We start from the raw sequence: 27,946 nt of genomic DNA, 5'->3' as shown, positions 1-27,946 counted from the left end.
ACTCATGGTAAAAAAAAAAAAAAAAAAAAAGCGTCCCAGTACTGAAGGAGTTATAAGGTGTTACAGATGTTGACGCTGGCAACACTGGCGGAAAGGGAAAGCGGCACCAGCTATGCAAGCCTCGACCGAGTACAACAGGTAGTAAGCCAGGTGTGTGTGGCGAGTGAGGCAGGACGGCGCGCGTCTTCTTACTGAAGGTAGTGCAGGATGACTTGGAACTGTTTCTTATAAGTGAGAATGGTGTCATGTCATATAAGATGTGATTTGTTGTAATATACTTATCATAGTAAAGGCACATTGCAAGGAGTGGCCATTTGATCAACTTTCATTTCTCAACTACTTAGTATACTACCTACGCACGTAAAGCACTACAGGCAGACGAATGATCTTTGCATTTTGTCACGTGCAGAAAGATTGATTGAAGTATAAGGGCAAATCTTATCAACAGTTCACTTTAATTGTTCTAGAGCGTGAAGAGTCATCTCTATATTGAAGTCAGTTCTGTGCTACGACGTAAAATTGTTTATATTAAGTAAAGATCTTTTTTTTTTTTTCTTGGTATTGTGCAACTTTCCTTTACGGCTATATATATATTACCATGATTTCCAGAACCCATGGCCTAAGTTTTCAGCTGCCAGCGTCCAATTAGAAAAGTTACGCAAGGTCCGGAACTCCCCCCGTCAAGGCCGCAAGTGGCCTTTACACAGAAGGGTAGTGGAACAGAATAAGGGTAACTCTAAAGCGGTGAGCGTCATGAAGTAACCAGAATCGGTCACTCTCATTATTTAACACTCCTTCGTTATAAGGGCTTGTATCCCATCACTGCTTTCTAAAGGCTTAAAATGAAGATACTCATGTTTCAGAGGGTATTTTCATGGTTCTGGTAATGGATTAGCAGGATTTCTGATTAATTAAAAGGAGAAACTGTCTTGAAAATAAGGCTAGTTGTCTCTGTGGCCTTGAAAAATTGGCGTGATGAAAGAGCTAAGTGTTTCTGAATACAGGGCCCGCTAACTCTTGAACCATTTCAAGTTAGAGTGTGCGCTTGTACTCTTCTCATAGCGTGACATGATTTGTGCCCACGGTAAGGTGAATTGCACCATGGAATATTTAAATTATTGTTTTCAAGTTTATGAAGATGACAATGAGATAGTTGTAGTAGTAGTAGTAGTAGGAGTAGTAGTAGTAGTAGTAGTAGTACTAGAAGAAGAATGGTGTGTGTGTGTGTGTGTGTGTGTGTGTGTGTGTGTGTGTGTGTGTGTGTCAGCTGTTACCTACCATACCCACTTGCTTCGGCGGTACTACATACATGCTGCAGATCACCTATAGCTGTTATGTACAAAACTGAAATCACTATGTACTATCTAATGTATGACAGAGGAAGAAAGAGTAAAAAGACACTCACAAACAAACATTCCTCATGACTAAAAATACCTAGAAGCAATACGAGATAACATTTTTAATGAATAGGGATGTTTTTAGAAAACTCGTACGGCAAAATCAACAAGGCAACGCAGATTATTATAAGGAGGAAATATCACACGATTATAAGAATAACAACGGCATGCTAACGACTTCCCTCCGAAGTCAGTGAAGTAATTATTCAATGAATAAGGGGATATATATATATATATATATATATATATATATATATATATATATATATATATATATATATATATATATATATATATATATATATATATATATATATATATATATATATATATATATATATATATATCATGAGCTACTGTCAATAACAACTCCTGTTTATCTACTTAATTTTCATTGTACGTACATAACCAAAACTGCAGATAACAAAGATATGGTAGATAATGTCAAGAAAAGTACGAAGCAACCAAAGAGTTGATTCAACAAATAGATTGTCTTGCAATCACAAGTGTTAACAGAGTTGAAATGTAAGCAATATATTCATTACTGCTGTTTTTGCTCGTACCAGGAGAGTTCTAGCCATCACTGATGTTATATTTTTGCAACAAGTCAATGTACGTTTTATCTACAGTCACCCTTCTACAATGGAAGAGACTCCCACCAAGAAGACCGCGGCAGAGACAGCAGCCATGGATCCCGCCCACACAGTGTCAACTTTCGAAGATCTACTAGAGCTGGCGGGGACCCGCGGCCGGTGGAACATCTTAATGTTCTGCATGTGCTCAATATGTCAGTAAGACAGAAGGATTTGATTAGAAAATACTAAATAAATCAATAAGTAAATAGGTAAATGAATGCGTAAATAAGTCATTCATTTTTATACGAGTGGAGTAACAAACAGGGAAAAGAAAGACCTACTTGCCTCGGCATACACAGTGCACATGTTTACTACCAGTACATTTAGAAGTTAGCAGAATAGTTCTTTTCAAATATATACGATTATTACCTTGTCCACTCCCTACACACACACACACACACACACACACACACACACACACACACACACACACACACACCGCGTAGTGTAGTGGTTAGCACGCTCGACTCACAATCGAGAGGGCCGGGTTCGAGTCCCGGAAAGCGGTGAGGCAAATGGGCAAGCCTCTTAATGTGTGGCCCCTGTTCACCTAGCAGTAAATAGGTACGGGATGTAACTCGAGGGGTTGTGGCCCCGCTTTCCCGGTGTGTGTTGTGTGTTGATGTGGTCTCAGTCCTATCCGAAGATCGGTCTATGAGCTCTGAGCTCGCTCAGTAATGGGGAAGACTGGCTGGGTGACCAGCAGACGACCGAGGTGAATTACACACACACACACACACACACACACACACACACACACACACACACACACACACACACACACACACATCAAGAGGCTTGCCTATTTGCCTCGCTGCGCCCAGGACGAGCCTCTTAATATGTAGCCCCTGTTCACCTAGCAGCAAGTAGGTACGGGATGTAACTCGAGGGGTTGTGGCCTCGCTTTACCGGTGTGTGGAGTAGGATGTGGTCTCAGTCCTACCCGAAGATCGGTCTATGAGCTTTGAGCTCGCTCCGTAATGGGAAGGCTGGCTGGGTGACCAGTAGGCGACCGTGGTGAATTACACACACACACACACACACACACACACACACACACACACACACACACACACACACACACACACACACACACACACAATTTGAGGGGGAGAGAAATAAGGACGGTAGTTAAAGATATGAAGTCCAAGGAATCAGTATTAACACCAATACTTTTCCTCATTTATATTAACGACATGCCAGAGGGAGTGAACAGCTACATAAAACTGTTTGCAGATGATACGAAACTGAGCAGAGTTATAAAGCAAAAAGAGGATTGTGAAATACTGCAAGAAGACCTAAATAAGATCTGGGAATGGAGTAAAAAGTGGGAAATGGAATTCAATGTGGACAAAAGCCATGTCATGGAAATGGGAAAGAGTGAAAGACGACCCGTGGGAATCTATAAGATGGAGTAGAACTGGAGAAAGTGAAAAAGGAAAAGGACTTAGGAGTGACGATGGAAGAAAACAATCAACCGGTAAGCCATATTGATAGAATTTTTAGAGAAACATATAATTTGCTAAGGAATATTGGAGTAGCATTTCACTACATGGACAAAGAAATGATGAAGAAATTGATAAGTACTATAATAAGAACCAGATAGAAATATGCAGGAGTAGTGTGAACCCCCATAAAAAGAAACACATAAGGAAGTTGGAGAGACTACAAAAAATGGCTACAAGAATGGTTCCAGAATTTGAAGGGATGACATATGAGGAGAGACTAAAGGCTATGGATCTACCAACCCTGGAACAAAGAAGGGAGAGAGGAGATCTGATACAAGTTTATAAATTGATCAATGGAATGGACCAAGTGGATAATGAGAAACTGATCCTCAGAGAAGAATATGACATTCGAAGCACAAGATCGCATATTAAAAAGCTGAGAAAGGGAAGATGTATGAGAGATGTTAAAAAATATAGTTTCTCGCAAAGATGTATTGAGACGTGGAACAGTTTGAATGAAGAAGTAGTGTCTGCAACGAGTGTGCATACTTTTAAAGTAAGATTGGACAAGTGTAGATATGGAGACGGGGCCACACGAGCATAAAGCCCAGACCCTGTAAAACTACAACTAGGTAAATACATCTGTAATCATCACACATTGCATGCTTCTCTCCTTGGCTCCCACAGCATCATTCACCGCAGCGCTGCCAGCATTATCTTATCAGTTCTTGGGTGCGACACCTGACCACTGGTGCAGCGTGCAGCCCTTGCTTGAGGCTAACTGGACGCAGCAACAAATATTAAGCTTCGCCATACCCTTCAGGTTAGTACGTATGTGTCAACAGTAAGGACATGAAAGGCGATTTAGATTTAAGGGGAGCATTGAAAGAAGTGAAAGTTTGCTCCGAGTCTTTTGCTACACTACGCCACCAGCCCTGCATGTTTATATATAACAAATAATATCAGGATTAAAAATGTGTTGTATTCATTAACTTACACCTTCCTTTAACAGGAAATAGTAGCACCTTCATTTCTTTGGTCTATTGTTTGTTCCTTCTTTTATATTTGTGTTGATTATTGTTATTATTTTACTGTGACGCAGAGAGACCAGGGACACAACATGATACAAAAAGGGGAAAAAGTTTGCTTGATCGTATCATGCAAAAATTATCAATTGTTCTTTGCTACGCTTACAACATAAACCTCTGATTTTTTTTTATCATTGTTCTGTTATGATTCTCTTTTATGAATGAAAAATTTACCTATATGATTCTTTTCTTTCATTGCCCGTCTTAGTAACTCAACGGGGAAGTATGAGAGCTGCTCTATGTATGACTTGAACTACGCAGCGGCGGCGGAGGCAGGCTATGATGATGCCATGGCCGACAGGTGGTCCTTAGTTGGAGATTCCAACGACACCATCAAGTGCCAGTCGAGAGACTTCAACCTTACTCAGTACAAGTCCACCGTCGTCACGGAGGTGAGGTGTCAGTTGCTAAATTGTTTAAACGATCTGTGACAACTATCGTGCCACTTGTTTTGCTAGTGGTGTGCCGTGCAGTGACAATGAACAAGTAATGCAATACTGATGTAACTCTACATAGTGGGACCTGGTGTGTGAACGGCGCGTCCTCTACTCCAGCACGCAGTCTGTCGTCATGGGCGGAAAACTGCTTGGCTACATCGTGTTTGGTTACCTCATTGATCAGTAAGGACCATTATATATTCGATATGCGAAATTCTTCTTACTGAAACTTTTAGAATCCCTGAATGTGTATTTTGAACAGACTAAGAGTTAATGACCACATCGTCTCGTCACCAGATTGGGCCGTCGACCGCTGGTGCTGTTTTGCACTGCCCTCAATATCTTATCATCCTTCCTCATTGCTGCGTCCCCCAACGTTGAAACCTATATATTCTTTAAGTTCGTTATAACAATGATGGATGCCGGCCAGTATCTTGGTCTGTTCGTCTTCAGTAAGTATAAACGTCATATGCCAATTAAGTTGGTAGTAATTTCTTTAGCACAATACATAATCATTAACTTAAAATTAATTAATATTCTGTTAGACTCTAGCAACCAAATAATTTAAGTATTATAATTTATATTATGTACTGCTACACGAGTGATATATAATATGAATATTGGTGGATATATATATATATATATATATATATATATATATATATATATATATATATATATATATATATATACATATATGTGTGTGTGTGTGTGTGTGTGTGTGTGTGTGTGTGTGTGTGTGTGTGTGTGTGTGTGTGTGTGTTTCCCATTACAGCAATGGAAACCTGCGCTACGAAATATCGCGCTGCTGCGGGCACCTTATTCGTGATTCCCTGGGCCTTGGGTTACATGGCAGTGCCGGGGATAGCTTACGTGGCTCGCACATGGAAAGTGTTGCAGTTAGCTTACGCCATCCCTACGCTTCTTGCTATCTCATTCTTTGTGTAAGTAAACTGCCTACTTGCATGTTAATTATTATCAGGCTGTTTCTCATAATTGAATGATATGTTCAAAATGGTTATGTCACATGTTTATGACTGACAGCATCCATATGTCCGTGGTTATCGTGAATATTTATTTGTGTCGCGAACAATGGCTTCACTGTTTGGCTTGGCACTGAGCTCGTGCGGGGAATTCTTAATCTGCAGATGCCTTGTTTATAAGCTTTAGTAGAGAGAGAGAGAGAGAGAGAGAGAGAGAGAGAGAGAGAGGATTGAATTTCGGTAGTTTGTAGAGCGATGATCACAATGGCACGTGACTTCTGACACTAAATGCTTACAGGCGAGGGTAAAGGTGCCAGGAATAATTTAGAATAGTTGAGTACTGTAACTGAGACCTGTAATATGCATGGGCGCCAGCTATGGTGTGTTTTGTTTATCTCGGTTGGCAAAAAGTTTATTGAGAGGTACAACTAATGGACAAGCTTTGTCACAGGTGGTTGCCAGAATCTCCACGATGGCTCATTATCAGAGGCCGCCACGAGGAGGCGCTGAAAATTATGACGCAGGTGGCCAAGGTGAACAAGAAAACACTGCCGTCAGATGACCAAGTCCTGTTTGTTATGAAAAACATCGCACAAAAAGTTAGTGTTCGTGTATTAGTAACGATAGTTTTCATAACAATGCTAGTGTGTCATCACTGAAAATTTTGACCATGTCTGGAACTTGTTCAAATGCTTACGATGTAATGATCAAAAGATGACTGAAGAAGTTATGGAAAGAAATCACTATCTGCAAAACTTAAAGGAATCCAACTTTCTGAATGTTGTAAATATGCTTGCTAAACACTACCTAATGTTATATCACAGCATGCTGTGTGTGTGTGTGTGTGTGTGTGTGTGTGTGTGTGTGTGTATATATATATATATATATATATATATATATATATATATATATATATATATATATATATATATATATATATATATATATATATATATATATATATATATATATATATATATATATATATATATATATATATATATATATATATTAAGTGGGAAAGTAGGAGAAATATTACTACCTACACACCAGCTATGGGAGAAGCGACAACAGTGACGATATTGTTGGGAAGCGAAAGCATTTCAGGTGAGGAAATGATACTTTCTGAGGGTTTCAGAAAAATCAATTCACGGGATTAAAGAGAAGTTATGATTCGCTACCAGGCGAGTGTGACGCTTTGTGATTGCATGAAAAGGTGGAAACAGTTTTTTTTTTTTTTTTTTTTTAAGATTAAAATTATGCACATGGGGATATTTTCTCATGTTTCATAATCTAAACGTGCATTGAATACGGTAAGCTATCCTAAGTAGGTTCGATTTTCTTACTGGATGGAGTATTTGGTCACACTGTACTTCGTAACAGTAATATCATCATTACTGCATTGAGAACATGTCGCCTAGTTATTGTTCAGCTTTGGTCTGCGGTCTGGATGTGTGTGGCTGCATAAATCACAAAGACACAAAACATTCAGCTTTAAAAACTCAGGAGGACGACTCGGGTAGCATTAAGTAGTACATCACCAAAACAGATACTGAATGTTGAGTGTAAGTGAACACTTATCACTGAAAGAAAATATTTGGGAATCCCGTGCTGGGACAACAACCAATAATGAAATGTGGTTCACCTCAATGAGTACACACACACACACACACACACACACACACACACACACACACACACACACACACACACACATACAAACTGCGTAGTGTAGTGGTTAGCACACTTGGCTCAGAAGTGAGAAGGGCACGGCGAGGCAAATAGGCAAGCCTCTTAATGTGTATGGTGTGTTCACCTTGCAGCAAGTAGGTAAGAGATATAACTCGAGGGGTTGTGGCCTTGCTTTCCCAGTGTGTGGATTGTGGTGTGGTCTCAGTCCTACCCGAAGATCGGTCTATGAGCTCTGAGCTCGCTCCGTGATGGGGAAGGCTGGCTGGGTGACCAGCATCGACCGTAGTGAATTACATAATTTCACCTGTTAACTCACAAAATCTACCTGTGCACCATATTGATAAATTTGATATAAGTTTATACAATACGTACATAAGGAAACGTTTGTATGGATTTCTATACACATGAGCTTAAAATTAATAGACTATGTTTCTGTTATGTTTTGTGTCAAACTCAAGTTTACAAATACAAAAAGTAGAGTAGTGGATGCTATCAGGGATTCTATAGTAAGTCTTATTGCAGCCTGAGGCAGAGGACACAGACAAGGATAAGGGAATGCTGGCCCGCGTGAAACTGACCCTCAGGCAACTCCTTATCCTGTTTATCCTTCCTGAGTTCACGGTCAGATCCTTGGTCGTGATCTTCTGCTGGTGCGGAGCCTCAATGGTTTATTATGGACTGGCCCTCAACGCAGACAATATCAAGTACGTCAACAGATTTCCAGAATTTGATTTTTTTTTTTTCTATGTTATGGCCTATAGCGCCTGTAGACATACTTGAAGAGTATATGTGGGAAGCGCTGTTAAGCTTCCGCCAATTAGTGGCGCAGGCCAATTTTATTTATAGTGGTACCCATATTAGGGCCCATATCACCACTCGAGCGCATCTTTGGTGTAACCACCTAGAACCTGGGTATCATGGTTACATGTAGCTAACTTTAAACCACTCGACAAATGGCATAGCTTCAAAGTGGTATGTGGTGGGATTCGAACCTACGCGTGGACGTCTGCCCGATCCCACGCTCAACACCTTATCCACTATATACGCCACCGCTTCCCTATGTAGTAAATGTATTGTATGATATTTTGCTACCTTAATTGTGTTTGACAAGTAAGTATTAATTTCAGGAGAAGCTAAGGTTATCTTCATATTATCACTTTAGTCCGCCTGGGATTTCATAAGTGTGCCACTTGAGTGATGACTTCTTTTTGTTATTATCAGAGGGAAGATTTACTATTCCATGAAATGAATTTAACATTGAATTTAAAATGGGTGTTATCAAAAAAGGTTATCTTAAGTAGAACAGCTTGTGGTGAATTAATTAAAAGAAGTTTGCTACATCATCAAAAATATCATGTTTCATAATTTTCCCAAGCACTGACCCATACCTGTACGTGTTCCTCGGGGGAGTCCTGGAGGTGCCATCATACTTGCTGCTGTGGCTGGCTCTCATCTACATCGGCAGAAAGAAAGCTCTCTCTTCACTGTTCTTGATTTGTGGAATCTTCATCTTCGTGTTGATGACCCTGATTATCGTGAAGCTTCCAGGTGGGTCTGTAATGTGAAATATTTTGTTATTAATAGTTATAGGCGTCTGAACTTAGGAAAGGTTGAAAACCACTGCTATGGGTGTCTAGAGTATTGTTTTCATGTCAAGACAGACTGCGGCTGGCCATTGTGTACCTCTCAAGGTTGCATAGATTAATACAGTGTTTTGGAACACAAGATATAGGACATGATTGACCAACACCAGACTTGAAATATCTGGTAACCCACAAACGCGCACACACACACACACACACACACACACACACACACACACACACACACACACACACACACACACACACACACACACACACACACACACACACACACACACACACACACGGCGCGGCGAGGCAAATGGGCAAGTCTCTTAATGTATAGCCCTTGTTCACCTAGCAGTAAATAGGTACGGGATGTAACTCGAGGGATTGTGGCCTCGCTTTCCCGGTGTGTGGAGTGTGTTGTGGTCTCAGTCCTACCCGAAGATCGGTCTATGAGCTCTGAGCTCGCTCCGTAATGGGGAAGACTGGCTGGGTGACCAGGAGACGACCGAGGTGAATTACACACACACACACACACACACACACACACACACACACACACACACACACACACACACACACGGCCCGGTAGCTCAGTGGTTAGAGCGCTGGCTTCACAAGCCAGATGACCGGGGTTCGATTCCCCGGCCGGGTGGAGATATTTGGGTGTGTCTCCTTTCACTTGTAGCCCCTGTTCACCTAGCAGTGAGTAAGTACGGGATGTAAATCGAGGAGTTGTGACTTTGTTGTCCCGGTGTGTGGTGTGTGCCTGGTCTCAGACCTATCCGAAGATCGGAAATAATGAGCTCTGAGCTCGTTCCGTAGGGTAACGTCTGGCTGTCTCGTCAGAGACTGCAGCAGATCAAACAGTGAATTATTACACACACACACACACACTGGATGAAACTACCTATATAAACTTCAAGTTATCAACAATTGCTTTGCAGTAGGTACATGACAATAACAAACTGAGATCACATTTATTATCAAGCAATATCAAGTAGCTCTTAACTCTTTCATCTCCATTATTCTGCTTGGATAGGAAGTGAATGGGCTGTGGTGACCTTCTCCCAGGGTGGCAAGGTGGCCATCACAGCTGGTTTCCAGTTAGCATGGATGTTCACTGCAGAACTGTACCCGACTTGTTACCGCTCCTATGCAGTGGGAATGGGCAGCGTGTTCGCCAGGGTAGGAGCAATGGCTTCTCCATACATCAATGATATCCTGGTAAGTAGTTGCCTTTTCATGTCCTCTGAGGACAAATGAACATTCTTATTCAATCAATCATTCAACACAATACATATTTATGATATGTGTATTTCTAATTCTTAAATAATTTTCAGGGATTGAAAGCGGCATGGGGACCTTCCGCTCTATTTGGGTCAGTGTCTGTACTGGCTGCCATCGTCACACTGCTGCTGTCTGAGACTGGAGATTCTAACCTCTCTGAGCCCACAAACTCTTTAGCCACCAAAGGAAAGAAAGATGTCTCACAAAACAACAGTGTCACAAAAGCACATGAAAATTTATCGTATGTTGCAGAAGACTGATGTAATAATGTCTCACATTTAAGAAGCACTAAAACACATCATATGCGGTGTATCATCACAATATCTATATCACTATACAATATATGTAAGTTGCCCTTAAGCAACACAAAATCATAGACGAGTATGTTTTTTTTTTTTTTTTTTTTTTTTTTTGAAGATTAGAATAGTAGATGTAATAGTCCTATCTTTTGTTTGTTTTTTTACGTCGAAGCCTATAGCGCCTGTAGGCTCGCTTGAAGAGTGTGTAGGAAGCGCTGTTCAGCTTTTACCCATTCGTGGTGCAGGCAATTTTATTTATAGTGGTACTCATATTAGGGCCCATATTACCACCCAAGCTCATCTTAGGTGTAACCACCTAGAACCTGGTTATCATGGTGACATGTAGGTAACTTTAAACCACTCGACAAATGGCAGTGTTTAAGGCTGTATGTGGTGGGATTCGAACCTACGCGTGGACGTTTGCCCGATCCACTACGCCACCGCCTCCCTATCGTTATGAATATCCTGACATTCTAAGGGTTAAGAATATATAGTCAACTGGAAGATTCTTACACATCTATCGTTTCACAACCTTCTGATTGTCAGTATGGGTTCTGTCACGACTGCTTTACTAGTGATCTGGCTTTCCTTACTGAGTCTTGATCACCCTCTTTTATAGATTTGATGAGACTTTAGCTCTTACTTTCAACATATCAAAAGCATTTCATAGTCTGAAAAAAAAAAAAAAAACGATTTCCAAACTATCCTCCTACGGCTTCTGTCCTCTGTAACTTCATCTTAAGTTTTCTTTCTGACTATTCATGGCTTCTGTGGTAGACGGTCGCTGTTCTCCTATTAACAATGTTCCTGAGGGTTCTGTCCTGTCATCCGTTCTCTTCCTATTATTCATCATTGACCTACGCACTCCTTTGCTGATGATGCCTTCCTGCACTTTTCCACATCCTTTCATAGATATTCAACCATTCAGGAATTAAAAAGGAACTGTATAACAAAATATATACATAGTAGTGTGTAGATTCACTTTTTTGACAATCACATTGTAGAGAATTTTATCCTAGTGTGTTTCTTTTATATACACTAAACATTTACTATAGCTATATACTGTATTAATTTCTAACTTGTATTTTTTATTTAATTCTACTCTTTTAACCCCTACAGTGCTGGAACGCATTTTTACCTTCAACTTTGTGTGCGATTAGACGATTTTATTGACATTAGAAATGGTCTATGGAGGTCAGGAGATTAATGGCCACAGTTTTCACTATTTTAATCTCCCACAAAAGTTTCTGAAGCTGTATAAAATCGCCAAGTAGTAAGCAGAATGAATATAAAAGCGCGTTATGGTGCTTTGGGGGATAAAGTTTCACTGACATGTATGCAGTGTAAAATTCGTAACTTTAGTGTATTTCTTTGTATTGTAGAAACAATTTGAGTTAAATACATCGTATAGTAGTGGGCATTCTTCTATACTGTAAAAATAGTTCTCTCTCTCTCTCTCTCTCTCTCTCTCTCTCTCTCTCTCTCTCTCTCTCTCTCTCTCTCTCTCTCTCTCTCTCTCTCTCTCTCTCTCTCTCTCTCTCTCTCTCTCTCTCTCTCTCTCTCTCTCTCTCTCTCTCTCTCTCTCTCTCTCTCTCTCTCTCTCTCTCTCTCTCTCTCTCTCTCTCTCTCTCTCTCTCTTGTTCACAATCCTTTATTGCTGCTATTGCTATGTAAGTGTTTGTGCAATCGATTAATCAAGAATTCAAGATGTTATTTACTATGTATTATACAATGAACAAGTTCATTTGCTGCGCCACCATTTTGGTATAGTATTCCCTAAAAGAGGGAGAGAAAATAAGGCCACGGTTCTCTACAGAGAGTTAAAATGTAGAGGATACTAATTTATTTTTTATATAAAAGGCTAGTAATGAATGAGAATGTAATTTACACACACACACACACACACACACACACACACACACACACACACACACACACACACACACACACACACACACACACACACACACACACACACACACACACACACACACACACACACACACACACACACACACACACACACACACACACACACACACACACACACACACACACACGGCCCGGTAGCTCAGTGGTTAGAGCACTGGCTTCACAAGCCAGAGGACCGGGGTTCGATTCCCCGGCCGGGTGGAGATATTTGGGTGTGTCTCCTTTCACGTGTAGCCCCTGTTCACCTAGCAGTGAGTAGGTACGGGATGTAAATCGAGGAGTTGTGACCTTGTTGTCCCGGTGTGTGGCCTGGTCTCAGGCCTATCCGAAGATCGGAAATAATGAGCTCTTGAGCTCGTTCCGTAGGGTAAACGTCTGGCTGTCTCGTCAGAGATTGCAGCAGATCAAACAGTGAAACACACACACACACACACACAGCGGCGAAATAAATAGGTACGGGATGTAACTCGAGGGGTTGTGGCCTCGCTTTTCCGGTGTGTGGAGTGTGTTGTGGTCTCAGTCCTACCCGAAGATCGGTCTATGAGCTCTGAGCTCGCTCCGTAATGGGGAAGACTGGCTGGGTGACCAGCAAGCGACCGTGGTGAATTACACACACACACACACACCGTGTACTGTAGTGGTTAACACATTCGGCTCGCAACCGAGAACCACCTGGGATTGAGTCCCGACTCCCGGGCACAGCGAGGCAAATGGGCTATCTTCTTATGTGTAGCCCCTGTTCATCTAGCAGCAAGTAGGTTGGGGGATGTAATTCGAGTGATTATGGCCTCACTTTCCCGATGTGTGGAGTGTGGTGTGGTCTCAGTCCTACCCGAAAATCTTTGAGCTGGCTTTGTAATGAGAAGGCTGGCTGAGTGAAGAGCAGGAAACTGTTAATACACACACACACACACACACACACACACACTAATTAACTTACCTCCATAAATGCAATAAACGGATAAAAAAAAATTTAATTGGAGGCGCATCCCTTTTTTCCCTTGTGAGTATACGAGTATCCTGACCTCTCTCCCCTACCTCACCCCTTTTTCTCTATCACACTTAGGTATCTCTCTCCCCCTCTTCCTCTGCCTGTCCTCTCACCTCCGCCAGCGACAGTGACGGAGAGGACCCATTATCGTCATCGCCGTACAACGATTAATTTCATCAGTTGTAATCGGTGTGGGAAGATTTCGGGCGCAATCAGATTCGGTTCCTCTGTTCATTTGTAGCGAGGCGGGAAGGCGTGTTGACGGTGATAGATGGATCCGAGGCTGTGTTTTATTTCTTCATTTATTTTATCTACTTTTGCTACCGCTAGAATCACCGCCGTGGAATCATCGACGGGTACTTTATCTCACTTTCCACTTCCACATTCGTTCCCTTTCCGGTCACCTTCATAAAGTAGAGGCCCGTATGCATACCCATTCTGGCTACTGGTGCTTCTATGCCCGTACGTGACCAGTGTGTGTGTGTGTGTGTGTGTGTGTGTGTGTGTGTGTGTGTGTGTGTGTGTGTGTACTTTATAGATACACAGGTTGACAAATGGATGGACAGTGCGTATATATGCGAGTTGTTCTAAAAATAAAACAATCATATCATTTTATTGTTTTTTTTTTTCGCTGAAACAAGTATATATGTATTATTTTTATTCATTTATCAATTGTTTTTATTTATTTATTTATCTATTTGTTTGTTTTAGTTCCAGTGCACAGCGTTGTCTGGTTCAATCCATCGCGGTGTGGCAACCCTCTGCCCTGCATGAGGCGAGGAATTGTTCTGACCGTGTTATCTAAGGGTCATCTGCTGCCGGAGCCCTGCGAGCCACCTCCCTTATCTCCGCCGCTATCCCATCTTCTCGTTACGCGAGGAATCCCTAATCAAACAACTGGTGTACTCAGCTTAACAAGGTTGTTTTATAGTCAACTTTCCTTATGGTGTGGCGATGAATTACCTACTGTTCCTCTGGCCACCCTAGCGATTGTCGACCGTATTAAGCAAGTCCATAAGGTCCTTTGTTGCCTGGCTCCTTCCACCGTGCACGGCTGCAGTTCAATTGATGCTTAAAGTGCCAATAAGGTGATTGGTTTAATTATGAGCGAGGAGGAGCGCTCAGGAGCAGACCACGGTGGACAGGGATCTTCTCCTTTCCCTGTCCGTCCTCTGCGTGCCGGGCCAGGATCCACCCTCCTGATCTGTTTGTTTTACACCCGGGCAGGGCGGGCCATGTATCATACCAGGCGCCGGCACAGACAAGGCAAAGTCAACCTCGCTCTGGAAGCCACACTCCTCACTGTTCCTCCAAGAGTTAAAAGGAAATAGCTGAATTAAAGCCTCTAAATTCTCGTCTTCAAAGAAATATGGATGCTTTGTTGGTTTATCTCGCAGGTTTCATGAACTTCAAGAGGCATTTTGACATCAAATGCTGGATGTAAAGACGGCTTATCGCATACTGAAGTGAGGATGTCCTTTTTATATTCATTTTTATTTCATCTTATTTACTTATTAACTTATTTATCTGCATCTCAATTTAAACATTGGCTTCAGTTTGCGGTATGAAGGAAGGAAGAAGGAAGGGAGAGAAAACTTCAGTGCCCCGTGTCCCACCTCTCTCGAAGCTTCACCTCACTTCCCGAGCAACATATCATCCACTTTTCCCGTATGTCACACCTTCCTGCGCACTTCACACCCGCGGCGCCCAACACCTCACGCCCATGCACCGTGCGAGGAGTCACAACGGGAGCCAGATGGATTGCAGTGACAGATGTTGTGGGCTAATGGAGACGTCTTGGAGGTGCGGGACCGGGAGTGGGTACGTGTCCCCTCTGTGTTGTTGTTATTGTTGTTCTTGTGGTGGTGGTGGTGGTGGTGGTTGAGGCCGTGGCGGTGGTGGTGGGGATTGAGGTCGTGGCGGTGGTGGTGATTGTGATAGTGGTGGTGGTGGTGATTGTGATAGTGGTGGTGGTGATAATAATAGTAGTGGTAGTAGTTATAGTAGTAGTAGTAATAGTAGTAGTAGTAGTAGTAATAGTAGTAGTAGTAGTAGAAATAATAGATTAACAACAGTGTTGCTACTATTACTACATATTTTTTTTCATTTTTAGTTATCATCATCATCATCATAATCATCATCATCACACATCAGATTTAGTAACAGAGAGAGAGAGAGAGAGAGAGAGAGAGAGAGATGAACTGGATCGTAACTCACACGGCAACCATTGACCTAATACGTTTCCTGTCCTCTTGAAGCCCGCCTCGGCCCCCCAGACTCCGCGTTATCTTAATTGCCTCGTTATTGTCGTAAATGACCTTGTTATTAGCTGGCCGGACTCATTAACGGCATGTTAATGCAGTTTATCGACAAATTAATCCCCCCAGCGTACGAGTTTTCTTCCTTACGTATGCTGAGCGCGTGTCTACTTTTCTGGTTGTTACAATGTCTCTGGTTGTGTGTGTGTGTGTGTGTGTGTGTGTGTGTGTGTGTGTGTGTGTGTGTGTGTGTGTGCAGCAAACAACACCCCTACCCCGCAAAAAAGCAACACGCACTACTGTTTCTTACGCACCGACAAAATGCATCTGGCAAAAATTATGATAGATGGTCGTAAAGAGAGAGAGAGAGAGAGAGAGAGAGAGAAGTGCATGTGTGTCTCATCACCAACACCTGCATTTCACTCTAATCACGAGTAAGTGGCAAATCAAGTAATCCGAATTACTTCTTACTTGTGGATTTCGATATGCTAGAGCTGTGGGGATATAAGGGAGAAGCGGCGGCACAGGATAGGAGGGAGAGTGGGAGAATAATGGTAGAGATAAAGAAGAACATTAAGCGTATGGATTTCCCTTCACTACAGGTAGATAGACAGTGGAATGTGGTGAAGTGGATGAGATGTGGAGGCAAAGAGTGTTCATTTCCTTGCTTTGCTTCGGTTACGTCAAAATCGATCGAAAACCTGAGCTCTCCTTCTTTCTGTCATCCTTTTCCACTCTTATGAAGTTTTCAAGTTACACTCAAGGGACGCAAAACAAAGGACGCAGCGCCAAACTAGTACAGCTCGGAACAAAACAAGCAGTACTAACGAGCATGGACAGTAAGGTGGTTCGGGGCCGCCTCTCGTGGGCCATAACTCGTTCTTATCTCCGTCCTGTGTTCTCACGACTAGAGAGACGAGCGGAAGGAGGGAACTGAAAGAGAGAGAGAGAGAGAGAGAGAGAGAGAGAGAGAGAGAGAGAGAGAGAGAGAGAGAGAGAGAGAGAGAGAGAGAGAGAGAGAGAGAGAGAGAGAGAGAGAGAGAGAGAGAGAGATGCAGTAGATAGGAAGATTTCTTAGGAGAGGGTGCAGAGAACAAAGAAGGATTATGCAATTGAGAGAAATGAAAATGAGATGATTAAGGATTTGTTTATCACTGGGTTGGATGCTGCACACACACACACACACACACACACACACACACACACACACACACACACCAGCATGATTGAGTAAAACTTCCTTCACCTTGACAGGAAATTTTATTGATGAACTTGCTCCTACAAAGTTTGAGTAAGATTGAGAACGAAGCACTGCCTGCAAACATCGCTCCGCACACAGTTCCTGGTGCCGCAGCTCGAGGGCGTCTCATTACTGTACTCTCCTGGTTCAGAAGCGGGAACGAGAATGGCCATCCATATCACTTGTTGCCTCCATCTGTCATAATCGTCCCTCAGACACACGCATTCTTTTGTTGGTCTGGTAAGATATTTGTTATTATATTTAGTACTAGGCCACGTTTTTACCTTGAGTTTTGGGTATGATTAGACGATTTTATTTAGGAAGGGTCTATGGAGGTTAGAAAATTAATGGCCTGTATCTTCACTATCTTAATCCCCACATAAGTTTCTGAAGTTATATAAAATCATCAAGTAGTAAGCAGAATGAATATGAAAACGTGTCATGGTACTGAAGGGGATGAACAAGCTATATCCCGCGAAGAAACTTGTATAGACATGTACTTCAAAGACTGCTATAAGGTTGGCTGTTGCTTATCGGGAGTGGAGTGGCGAAGGTTTGTGTGATACTATGACCCGAAGCTCTTTTTGTCTATTAAGTAACAATGACGCGTTATTTTATTTCAGTGACCGTGGAAAATGACATAGCGAGCACGAAAAGACTTGTACAATGCAACCACTTAATTCAGAGTGCTTGAAAATCATACTGTAAGCTTCAGATTATTTAATTATAGGGTTGAGAAAAAGTCATAGGTGTAAAAGTCAAAATTGCCTCCTTCGCCCTTGTTAAAGCACTGTGCCTCCCTCGCGCGTCAGCTGGATGGATGCGCGTGAAAGTTGATACACCAGCGATAATCAGCAGACTGTCTCGTTGTTATCTACAGTCGCTCTTTTGCAAGCGTCCGCGTGTTATCATTCCCGTGGTGTATTTGTAATTGACACGATTTACACCGACCTTGTTCTCATGCACACCAAATCACCACGATAGATTCTTGATGAGGACTTCCACGACCGCCACACTGCACTCATTACCCAGCAAGCCACGCCACTAACTTCATTAAAAGGTCGGAAGCATCACGAGTGGCTTCTCTCTCCTGGTCATTTAGCACATCCTATCCCTTTCAGCCCGTCATCGCCCGTGTCCCCGTCGCGTCTTGACAGTTTTATCTCCCCCATCTGGTATGTCCACCCGCCGCTAATACTCTGCTCCTGTGTCCACCACCTCACCCCCCTGTCCACGTTCCCTTTCTCTCCGCTGACTATACAACTACCGGCCACCACCACCACCACCGCGACCATCACTATTCCAGGTACTTCCTTAGCTCAAATTTATTTTCCCTACGACCCATCTGACGACCTCCAGCAGCGGGACTCATCCACAGGTTACACAAAACCATAGATGATCTGGCCAGACGTATAAATTAGGAGCGATCCATAGCCTGGGCGGGAGAAGGAGGACTCACCCCGCCGGTGGAGGGCAGAAGGGACCAGCCGACGGGTAATGAGGATGGATGGACGGTGTTGGTAGTTGAACGAGTGTCATTGGTAACAGTCATCGTTAGCCAGAAGCCTCGTTTCACCCCCCACCGGCCACCACGAGCCCCGAGGCGCCCCCACCTGCTTCTCGGTACCTACTATGGTAATAAAAAGTAACAAGTGGGATTCCCGCTCATGTACACTCGTTGCTTTACACGCCCGTGGAATGAACACACTAATGTTAGAAGCTGGGTGGCCTTCGCTGTCTCACCAGTCGCTCCTTCAGAATCTTGACGCCTCGAACAGAATGTCATTACTCTCTCTCTCTCTCTCTCTCTCTCTCTCTCTCTCTCTCTCTCTCTCTCTCTCTCTCTCTCTCTCGGGCTTTCATCGTTTTTTCCCCTTTATCTCCCAACCAGTCTGTGTTGCTGCCTCTTTATCTGGACAATTTGACAGAATTAGGTTGATGTGAACGAACGTCGTGGAGAATACTTTTTTCCGCCTTTTTTCTGTGTTCACCGAGATCCTGTTTAGCTTGAGTCGCGAGCTGCAGGTTCTAAAATCTTTACGAAGCTTCAAACGAGACGACATGTAGGTATTGTCAGGCATCAGCTGTTCCTTAGTCTTGTTCAGCCGGTGGCCATAGTGTTACGGTCCTGTTTTCCTCACTTTCTTGTTTCGAGCAATAAACTCTTTTTGTATACTTTTTTTTATTATTATCATTGGTACTTGAATCTCATGTAACACCACTGATAACTCTTAACAACACATGTATCCGCCTCATTACAACGCAGTACAAGTAACTGAACCTCACCTTACGATTTAGACTCCACCTTACACCCTGGATTTTCCACCACACCTTCACCCTACACCTTTCACCCTTTCCCTCTCCGCCTCTCCCCTTGCCGCTGCGCCACCGTCAGGATAACGCGAGACGCCTCATTTAAGGGCTCCATATTTGTGTGAACCAGATTAACCGTGCACAGGAGTGGCTGACGTGTGTCCCTCTTTAGCGGCGCTCAGCTGAATCATTACCAGGAATATTTTGCTAGAAAGAGAGTATTTGTCTTTTTTTTTTTTTCCGTTCTCGTCTTGGTGTTCTGCTTAATTATCTCTGTTTCCTCATCAGCTTGGAAAAGGATATTATTTTGGGTGTTTCCATGTGTGTGTGTGTGTGTGTGTGTGTGTGTGTGTGTGTGTGTGTGTGTGTGTGTGTTAAAATGCATAGCCTATATCTGTCTCCTAAATCTTGTGAAGAGAAAGGAAAGGAAAGGAAAGGCACAAGAGACACTGGGTAATGGAGGCAGCAACCACTTCAAGACAACAATGAAAGCAACATCAACTTAACTAATGGAAAAGAAGTAAGAACAAATAAAGGGAGAGGCAAGAGGAGGACGAAATAGAGGAGAGACGTAATCACTGGAGATCGCTCGCATTTGCATAAACGTTCAAATAAACAGAATGCGGGAATGGGAAGAAAGAAAGGAAATAAAGGAATGATGAAAACACTCCACAATATACACTTTAATCAACGTCTCGACTCATAAACTCAAACTAATCTTAATTTCATCGTATTAACTCAGCCTTGTCAACGCGCCTCCTCCCCTCACTCCTTCCTTACCTTATCTCTCTCCTTCTCCCCTTTCTTCAGACACAAGGACTCTCTCTCTCTCTCTCTCTCTCTCTCTCTCTCTCTCTCTCTCTCTCTCTCTCTCTCTCTCTCTCTCTCTCTCTCTCTCTCTCTCTCTCTCTCTCTCTCTCTCCTTGTTTCAACCTTTCTTTTCTCTATTTTTTATCTTCCTCTTCCTTCTTTAGATTTGTCACTATCTTTTTTCTTCCTTCTTTTCTTTCCTTTCATCCTTCCTTCTTTCTTTTCTTCCTTCTTTATTTCCTTCCTTCTTTTCCTTTCCTTCTTTCTCTTCTCGATTCATTCCAATCTTTCTTTCTCTTCCTCTCTTTATTTTTATCATTTTCTTCCTCTTTCTTTAGATTTTCCTTCCTTCCTTCCTTCTTTCCTTTCTTTCTTCTCTTCCTCCCTTCCTTTCCTTTCTTCCTTCCCTCCTTTTTTTCTTATCTTTCTTGTCTTCCTTTTACCTTCCTTTCTTTTCCTTTTTCGTCCCCATGTTCCCCTGAATAACTGAATAGCTACCCTACTATATCTTATTTTAACCTCCCCACCTGTTCTCTTCTCTTTTACCTTCTCACTTTTTTTCCTTTCTTCCTTATCCACCTTATCTTTCCTGCTACCTCATTCTTGACCTCCTCCTCTTCATTCTTTTCTCCTCTCAATGACTCTATAGGACATAAAGCGCGCTCTCGTTCGGTCTCGTTACCTTTGTGTTCCTGTTGGCCACCTGACCGACCGCCGCGCACGACCGCCCGGAGCCTAAGGGAAGCCGAGGGACACAGAAGTCGGTGTTTGTTGTGGCTACTTAATTACACGGCCATCCAGCGGGTTTTCATGCCTTAATACGGGACGCGAGCCTCTTATTAGCGCGGATGAACATGTCTTCTCTCAGTGGCGGTGGTGAGTCGAGTAGTTTAGGGCGTGGAAGGGAGATGTAGAGAAAGAGAGAGGGTAAAGGAAAGGGAGAGGGACAGGAGTAACTGGAAGCAAGTAATGTGTATGGCTGTCTCTTTGTTCTTGCTTCTTTCTTTCTTTCTTAGTCTCTCTTCATATCACTCTCCATCCGTATGTTCATGTGGTCCTCTTGATGTTCCTTGCCGCCGTTCACGTTTACATCCTTTTACACCCCTTTGTTATGTGCCCCTACCACTCCACCACACACACACACACACACACACACACACACACACACACACACACACACACACACACACACACACTCACACGCACACGCAAACCCTTATCCCTCTACCACACAAACACACGCACTCACACACGCACACACAATACCTGCTAACTAACTACCCACACTTCCAGTCGCCCCATAAATAAGGCACCATTGAATTAGAGGAGTCTTGAAGAGAGGGGGAAAAATAGATAATAATTGGAACTTTTATGAGTCATACCCAAGAACGCAAGAATCCACTGATGAGCCGAGAACGCCCCTCTAAATATTCGTCATTCTCGCTATCAGGAAATCTATAATCAAGTACGTCCCGGGGCAGTCCCAATAAAGATTTAATTTATGGGTGTGCTTTTTTGCTTCAGCGGCGGCGGCGGCGGCGGCAAAAGGAGCGGGAGATGCGTGCACGGCGTGGGAAGGTCGCCAGTGGAGGATGAGGAACGCAGAGAGTGGGAAGGAAAAGCTGATGAGTCTGGGAATTTTCTTGACACCTTCAGTACCATGACGTGTTTCCCTATTCGTTTTGCTTACTATTTTGTGATTTTATACAGCTTCAGAAACTCATGTTGGGGATTGAAATAGTGAAGACTTTAGCCATTAATCATCTGACCTTCATAGACTCTTCCTAATGTCAATAAAATCGTAGACAAATCTCAAGGTAAAAATGTGCCCCAGTGTTAAAGGGTCATGGAACACCTGCGCTCACAACCACCACCACCACCACCACCACCACCACCATGGGTGAGGGCAGAGGTGGGATGGGTTAGGTGAGAGAAGAGAGCACCTTTCGTGAGAGGGAAAATATCTTGAGGGGTTAATGTTTGAGTGTAAATGGGACGTATTTCATCTTTGTCAGGCAGGCGATTTATGGCCGATTATTCGCGTTCATCTCTAGTGAGGAATGTAACGAGGTGGTGGTGGTGGTAGTGGTGGTGGTGGTGGTGGTGGTGGTAGTGGTAAGAAGATTTTTAACTAAGCTACAAAATATTAACTCGAGTAGAAAAAAAAGATTGGCCATTTATGATGTGTGTATGTGTGTGTGTGTGTGTGTGTGTGTGTGTGTGTGTGTGTGTGTGTGTGTGTGTGTGTGTGTGTGTGTGTGTGTGTGTGTGTGTGTGTGTGTTAGAGGCTCCACGCATTGCCAATGTGGGAGGTAAAGTGACCAAAATTAACATCGTGTCGGACTAATGTTGCAGCGACAGCGGGAGTGACTTGCGTGGCGGAGCGTGCGGTCATTGGAATCCCACACCCTGTCACCCTGCCCCAACCTGCCCCACCCTGCCCCGTCCCTGCGCTGCGCTGACCACATGACCACACCACACTCTCCCTCTGCTCTCCCTCTTACCTCTACAAAACTCCAAACGAGAGACAAATATCTTCACTTAAATTTTAATTCAAAGTCTAAAAGTTTCAAAGCCTCGGATAAAGGAAAGAAAAATTAACACATTCTCCAATAAAACCTAATAATTCTTTAACCAACTAAAGTCAAGACAACCACAACGTTAAACTCCCTGCATTCAAACTTCACCTCCTGCAAATAATATCAAGTCTATTAAGTGAAACGCCTGTACTATAAGAACTCAAAGGTGACGTTCATTGATTCATTACTAACAATGCTTGGCCAATCATTACGTGTTTCCTTCTCCCCCTTAAGGCAAATATAAACTGCTACATATTTCCGCCCTTCGGTCATCCTCAGCTGTATCCCCTAAGTGCTCTCATGATAGACGTATTTGCGGTTACCTTCATATATTCTTGATTAATTCCTGCTCAACCTGCATACCTGACGTCTTTTTATGGCTTACTACTTTGAGAGAGAGAGAGAGAGAGAGAGAGAGAGAGAGAGAGAGAGAGAGATGACCTAGCAATGGCAGGTCTTCCATCTTACGCTCACACGGAGAGGCGGGGCAGATCTCACCTGTCTGGCGTTAATTAATGGGCAGGTGAGCAGATGGTGTGATGGGGTGAGGTGAGGGCTTGTAGGCCTGCGAGCTAACGGGTAATTGGACTAAGCCAACGAGTTTTAGTTCTGTTTATGTGTGTGTGTGTTTGTGTTTGTGTGTGTGTATGTGTGTGTGTGTGTGTGTGTGTGTGTGTGTGTGTGTGTGTGTGTGTGTGTGTGTGTTTGTGCGTGATCCTTGGACTCATGTCACCTTCTCCACCTTTTTTTGTTTTTTTCGCTTCATCTTTTACTCCACTTTTTCTCTTCCATTTCACTCGACCACGTTTGCGTCCTCTCTAATTCCTACCCTTTACCTACCCAGCCTCGCCTTGCCCTTCATTTTCTCCTTCACACCCCTCTTCGCTCACATCCTTGTCGGCGGCTGCTCTCGCCTCCCCCGTGATGTAACCAGATTGACCTGCCAGTGCCCGCCGTGGACTGGCCGGCGCGGGAGGGATGGGATGGGTGGGGAAGCAGAATCATTTGCGAAGATGCCGCCCCGCTGACGGATCCACATCACCGGCTTGGCTGCCTTCAGGGTCCGATGGTGTGTGTGTGTGTGTGTGTGTGTGTGTGTGTGTGTGTGTGTGTGTGTGTGTGTGTGTGTGTGTGTGTGTGTGTGTGTGTGTGTGTGTGTGTGTGTGTGTGTGTGTGGGAGAAAGCGACAATAAGGGAGGCGGAATGAGTGTGAGCAGTGTCTGAATAATGACTTTGTGGGTGAGAAAATTAGTGAGACTAGTGTCAGGTGGAGATGGCTTACGGAATGCTATCTTTGCGGTGAGCTGATAACAGGGTTTGCGACTAGGCGTGCTGGTGACGGGGGTGTTGAGTGATGGCGAGGAGGATGCGCCGTGGGGGTGCTGGTGTGACTGGGTGGCAAGGCAGGAGGCGTTTGTTTTGGGGTGGGTCAGGGCGTGGCTGTGGCGCCTCGGAACAGGTTTTTTTTTTATATTTCCCACATTGACATTCTACACGTGAGGCCACGTCGCTCCTTTTTCCCATATGTAGATGAGAGAGAAAGCCGCTCGCTGCCCCTCGCATACGGATCACCCATTTAGTGTTGTGGTGTGCCTTTTTCCATTGCCTTTCCTGACCTTTTTGGCACGTCGAGGCGGTCAGCATGTGTTAAAATTCTCGCGTTCCATGTGTAGCAAACTTGTGTTCTTTAGGTAAAGCTTCGTACATTTCCTTCCCTTCCTTCACCTCACCCTTCTCAGGAACTCATTTTTACTCCCATCTCCTGAGCATCTAAGTGGCGTTGAGACCATTGTCTGGTATGTGGGTCCATTATACGCTACCATCACTGAGACGTTGCCGAGGTGTGTTCACGTAGAGGCGGTCAGCACACTTATGTATTCTTCTGCGTCAGTCACCAGCGATCATCAATCTTCCTTGCAAACCCAACTCGACATGTACTTAACTCTGAGCGGATATATGTGACTAGAACAGAGAGAGAGAGAGAGAGAGAGAGAACATTTGATATTTTTGCAATCTGCTGCCTGACGAATGATAAGTGCCACTCATTATGGTGGAGAGCAGGATGAGAAAGCCGACCAGCTCCGTCCAGTTTTAAGTTACATCGCAAAAATGTTGAAATATGATCATGTAAGACCGTGTTTAGGCGGGCCAGCAGACGTATCTGTAGCGAGGAGGCGGAGAATGAGGCGGAAAACACGACGGAGAGATACTTGAAGGATAAGAAATCTTTAACGCATTTCCCAGCACTCATTCTGAAGTCACATAGCAACATCATCTTTACTTCGAGATATTTTTATGATCTCCAAGCGTGTAGTCTAAAGGTAGGTGTGTGTGTGTGTGTGTGTGGTGTGTGTGTGTGTGTTTCACTGTTTGATCTGCTGCAGTCTCTGACGAGACAGCCAGACGTTACCCTACAGAGCGAGCTCAGAGCTCATTATTTCCGATCTTCGGATAGGCCTGAGACCAGGCACACACCACACACCGGGACAACAAGGCCACAACTCCTCGATTTACATCCCGTACCTACTCACTGCTAGGTGAACAGGGGCTACACGTGAAAGGAGACACACCCAAATATCTCCACCCGGCCGGGGAATCGAACCCCGGTCCTCTGGCTTGTGAAGCCAGCGCTCTAACCACTGAGCTACCGGGCCTGTGTGTGTGTGTGTGTGTGTGTGTGTGTGTGTGTGTGTGTGTGTGTGTGTGTGTGTGTGTGTTTGTACGTGCGCCAGGATCGTACCTCTGTAAAATGCCCTGCCCCGCTGCTTTCCTCCCGCCTTTACTGCCTCCCGTCACCTCATCTCACCGGAACCTGGTTTCAGTACCCTCTGTTCCTCTGTTCGGTGTCAGTAACGAGGCTTCCTTGCCCATACCAAAATAGAAAGAAAAATAAGATCTGCGTGACCGAAATCGTTGAAATACTTAACAGGAAACAAAATCAACGGAGGCCAGCTGTTTAACTTCCCATGTTTGGGTTTTAAGAGTCGCAGGAAATATTTTAAATGTCCGCTGTATGAGATGGGTGCGTGTCTCCAGCGGAGGGAGCAGCGGCGGCGGCGGAGGTGGTGGTCGGCGGTGGGAGGGAGGCCGCGGTCAGGTCTAATGTTTACCTAATGTCCCTTTTAATGTAGGTGTTTAGTTACTGCCGCTTCCTCACCCTGCCGATGCCCTCTCATTACTTAACTACACTAAAGAGAAAACCTAAAAGCCTCTTTGCGAGTATGAAAAGCAGTGATGCAGTGACGTGATCTCCTCCTCCTATAGCCACATACACTTTTAACCAGTCTTTTGAACACTTGGTTGCAGCCGCTCTCTCCCAGGCCTCTCACTACCTCCACTCGTCCTTGGCTGGAATGTCGAAGATGATATCCCGTCCCCTTAAGTGGCCAGTCCCTCCCACTAACCCCCGGCACCCCTCTCTCTCTCTCTCTCTCTCTCTCTCTCTCTCTCTCTCTCTCTCTCTCTCTCTCTCTCTCTCTCTCTCTCTCTCTCTCTCTCTCTCTCTCTCTCTCTCTCTCTCTCTCTCTCTCTCTCTCTCTCTCTCTCTCTCTCTCTCTCTCTCTCTCTCTCTCTCTCTCTCTCTCTCTCTCTCTCTCTCTCTCTCCGTCGCGTTACACTCATGCCTTCACTTTATGACCTCATTCCTCAAGTCTTGACAGCACAGATAGGGTAACGCGGCCCGTCTGTTGAAGTTTTCGTGTAAGTATTGAAGTAATTATTAGGTTGGAGGTGTACTGAGGTGAGAGGGAGGACCAACGAAGGGGGGAAGATGGCTAAGGTGGTCGACGGATGGGTCTCCACGATGCCTTGTTTGGGTTTGGTGGGCGTCGAACCGGTGCCTCATAACCACAAGGCGACCGCTGCCCCGTCAAACCGCTTATTTATTAACAAGTTTCAGTGGTTTTGATCGTAGTTCTCAGGCGCAGCGGCGGGTACATGACGAATGAGGGTCGCGTCGCTGGGCTTCGTGTCCTAACCGTCCCGTGAAGGCAGAAGAAGCAGCAGGGGTGAGATTTTTTTCCCTCTCTGAAGTGGCATTTAGCTAATTCTTTCCCTCATTCAATTTTACAACCCCCTGGCGCGTTTTCATTTTCTGTAAATCAAATGAAGCGGGTCATGATGGCACACTGAAGGCCTTGAAAGGAAGCCAAAGATTTACTAGCGAGTTTGTGTGAAGCTTAGTAGGACGAGGAGGACAAGAAGTAAGAGGAAGCAGAGCAAGAAGAGGTGCTGGTATATCATGCAGGTTGAGTTAAGTAAAGACCATTGATAGAGACTAATGAACAAGATGTCGGAGTGATGTGTGTGAATTTATGGGATGATGGTTCGTGGTCTGTGCGTTAATATCTCTGATGGGTCGTTGGCTTGCTCGAAAGATGGACTGTGGACCTCCAGGGAAAGACGGAGGTGTAATCGTAGCTCTCTTTTGCCACATCACATTACCCCGCCGGCAGGAGAAACGCCTCCACCGGCTCAGCAACCAAGTGTTTGGAATCATGATTTATAGCCACCACTTGAGGCCACTAAATCACCTGCCACCTCCACTCTCCAAAACTATAAGAAAAAGATTCAGCTCGTTAGTCGGAATGTGAGGGTTTCAGGGGAAGATTTCCAAGGTTAGATGTTGTAAGGAGGAATGAGGTGCGCTAAAAAGGAAAGAATTTTAGATGTTGGTCATGTTGCTGCTCTTATTGTTGTTTTGTCATTTAAAGTTGACATTAGCGTGCATTCAGAAGTAAGGCTAGTAAATGGGCAGAAGGGCAGTGATCAGCGGGGGGTCGAGTTGTCCATCAGCCGGGGCGCCCGTCTCCACTGACTGCAGCAGCGTGAGGGGGCGAACATCTCAACCAGTTTATAGTCATTTCTCACCCCGCGCCGTGCTAGTTAATGCATATAAATTTGCACCGGTATTATATCATTATGGTGAGGCATATTTTATGGCGACGCGGAGGTACTGTGTCTTGG

General features: G+C 44.1%; 2 protein-coding genes across 5 annotated transcripts in view; both read left to right on the top strand.

Annotated features, from left to right (window-relative positions):
* Positions 1–76: 76 nt before the first annotated feature.
* LOC123515817 (organic cation transporter protein-like) lies at positions 77–11,129 on the top strand. Of its 3 annotated transcripts, none has more exons than XM_045274670.1 (13): positions 133–197; positions 610–730; positions 2,027–2,184; positions 4,168–4,303; positions 4,777–4,960; positions 5,085–5,188; positions 5,303–5,457; positions 5,781–5,949; positions 6,440–6,587; positions 8,203–8,384; positions 9,056–9,228; positions 10,312–10,496; positions 10,613–11,129. In XM_045274670.1, exons 3-13 carry the CDS (start codon positions 2,040–2,042, stop codon positions 10,817–10,819), a joined length of 1,788 nt encoding a protein of 595 aa, XP_045130605.1. In that variant the 5' UTR covers positions 133–197; positions 610–730; positions 2,027–2,039; the 3' UTR covers positions 10,820–11,129. The 3 variants fall into 3 exon arrangements, with proteins under 3 accessions (XP_045130603.1, XP_045130605.1, XP_045130604.1); XM_045274669.1 differs by having other exon boundaries at positions 610–744; XM_045274668.1 differs by lacking the exon at positions 610–730 and having other exon boundaries at positions 77–197.
* A 4,239-nt stretch (positions 11,130–15,368) lies between these two features.
* Positions 15,369–27,946, top strand: part of LOC123515819 — a 35,238-nt gene continuing 22,660 nt past the window's right edge. Inside the window, exon 1 of one of the 2 annotated variants that reach the window (XM_045274676.1) lies at positions 15,369–15,602. In XM_045274676.1, coding sequence (XP_045130611.1) covers positions 15,555–15,602 — 48 coding nt within the window. In that variant the 5' untranslated portion in view covers positions 15,369–15,554. The remainder of the gene's footprint in view (positions 15,603–27,946) is intronic. The other variant, XR_006677993.1, reaches the window with a different exon arrangement.

This window comes from Portunus trituberculatus, chromosome 40 (genome assembly GCF_017591435.1).
Source record: "Portunus trituberculatus isolate SZX2019 chromosome 40, ASM1759143v1, whole genome shotgun sequence".
Taxonomy (NCBI): Eukaryota; Metazoa; Arthropoda; class Malacostraca; order Decapoda; family Portunidae; genus Portunus; species Portunus trituberculatus.
The sequence above is the reverse complement of the archived record's forward strand: the minus strand, read 5'-3'. Positions and strand labels throughout refer to the sequence as shown.

Excerpts from the sequence above, each read along its gene's own strand:
- LOC123515817 (XM_045274668.1), top strand. The coding sequence starts at position 2,040 with ATGGAAGAGACTCCCACCAAGAAGACCGCGGCAGAGACAGCAGCCATG. Across the intron at positions 4,961-5,084 it reads AGTCCACCGTCGTCACGGAG|TGGGACCTGGTGTGTGAACG; the intron begins GTGAGGTGTCAG and ends AACTCTACATAG. Across the intron at positions 8,385-9,055 it reads CTCAACGCAGACAATATCAA|CACTGACCCATACCTGTACG; the intron begins GTACGTCAACAG and ends AATTTTCCCAAG.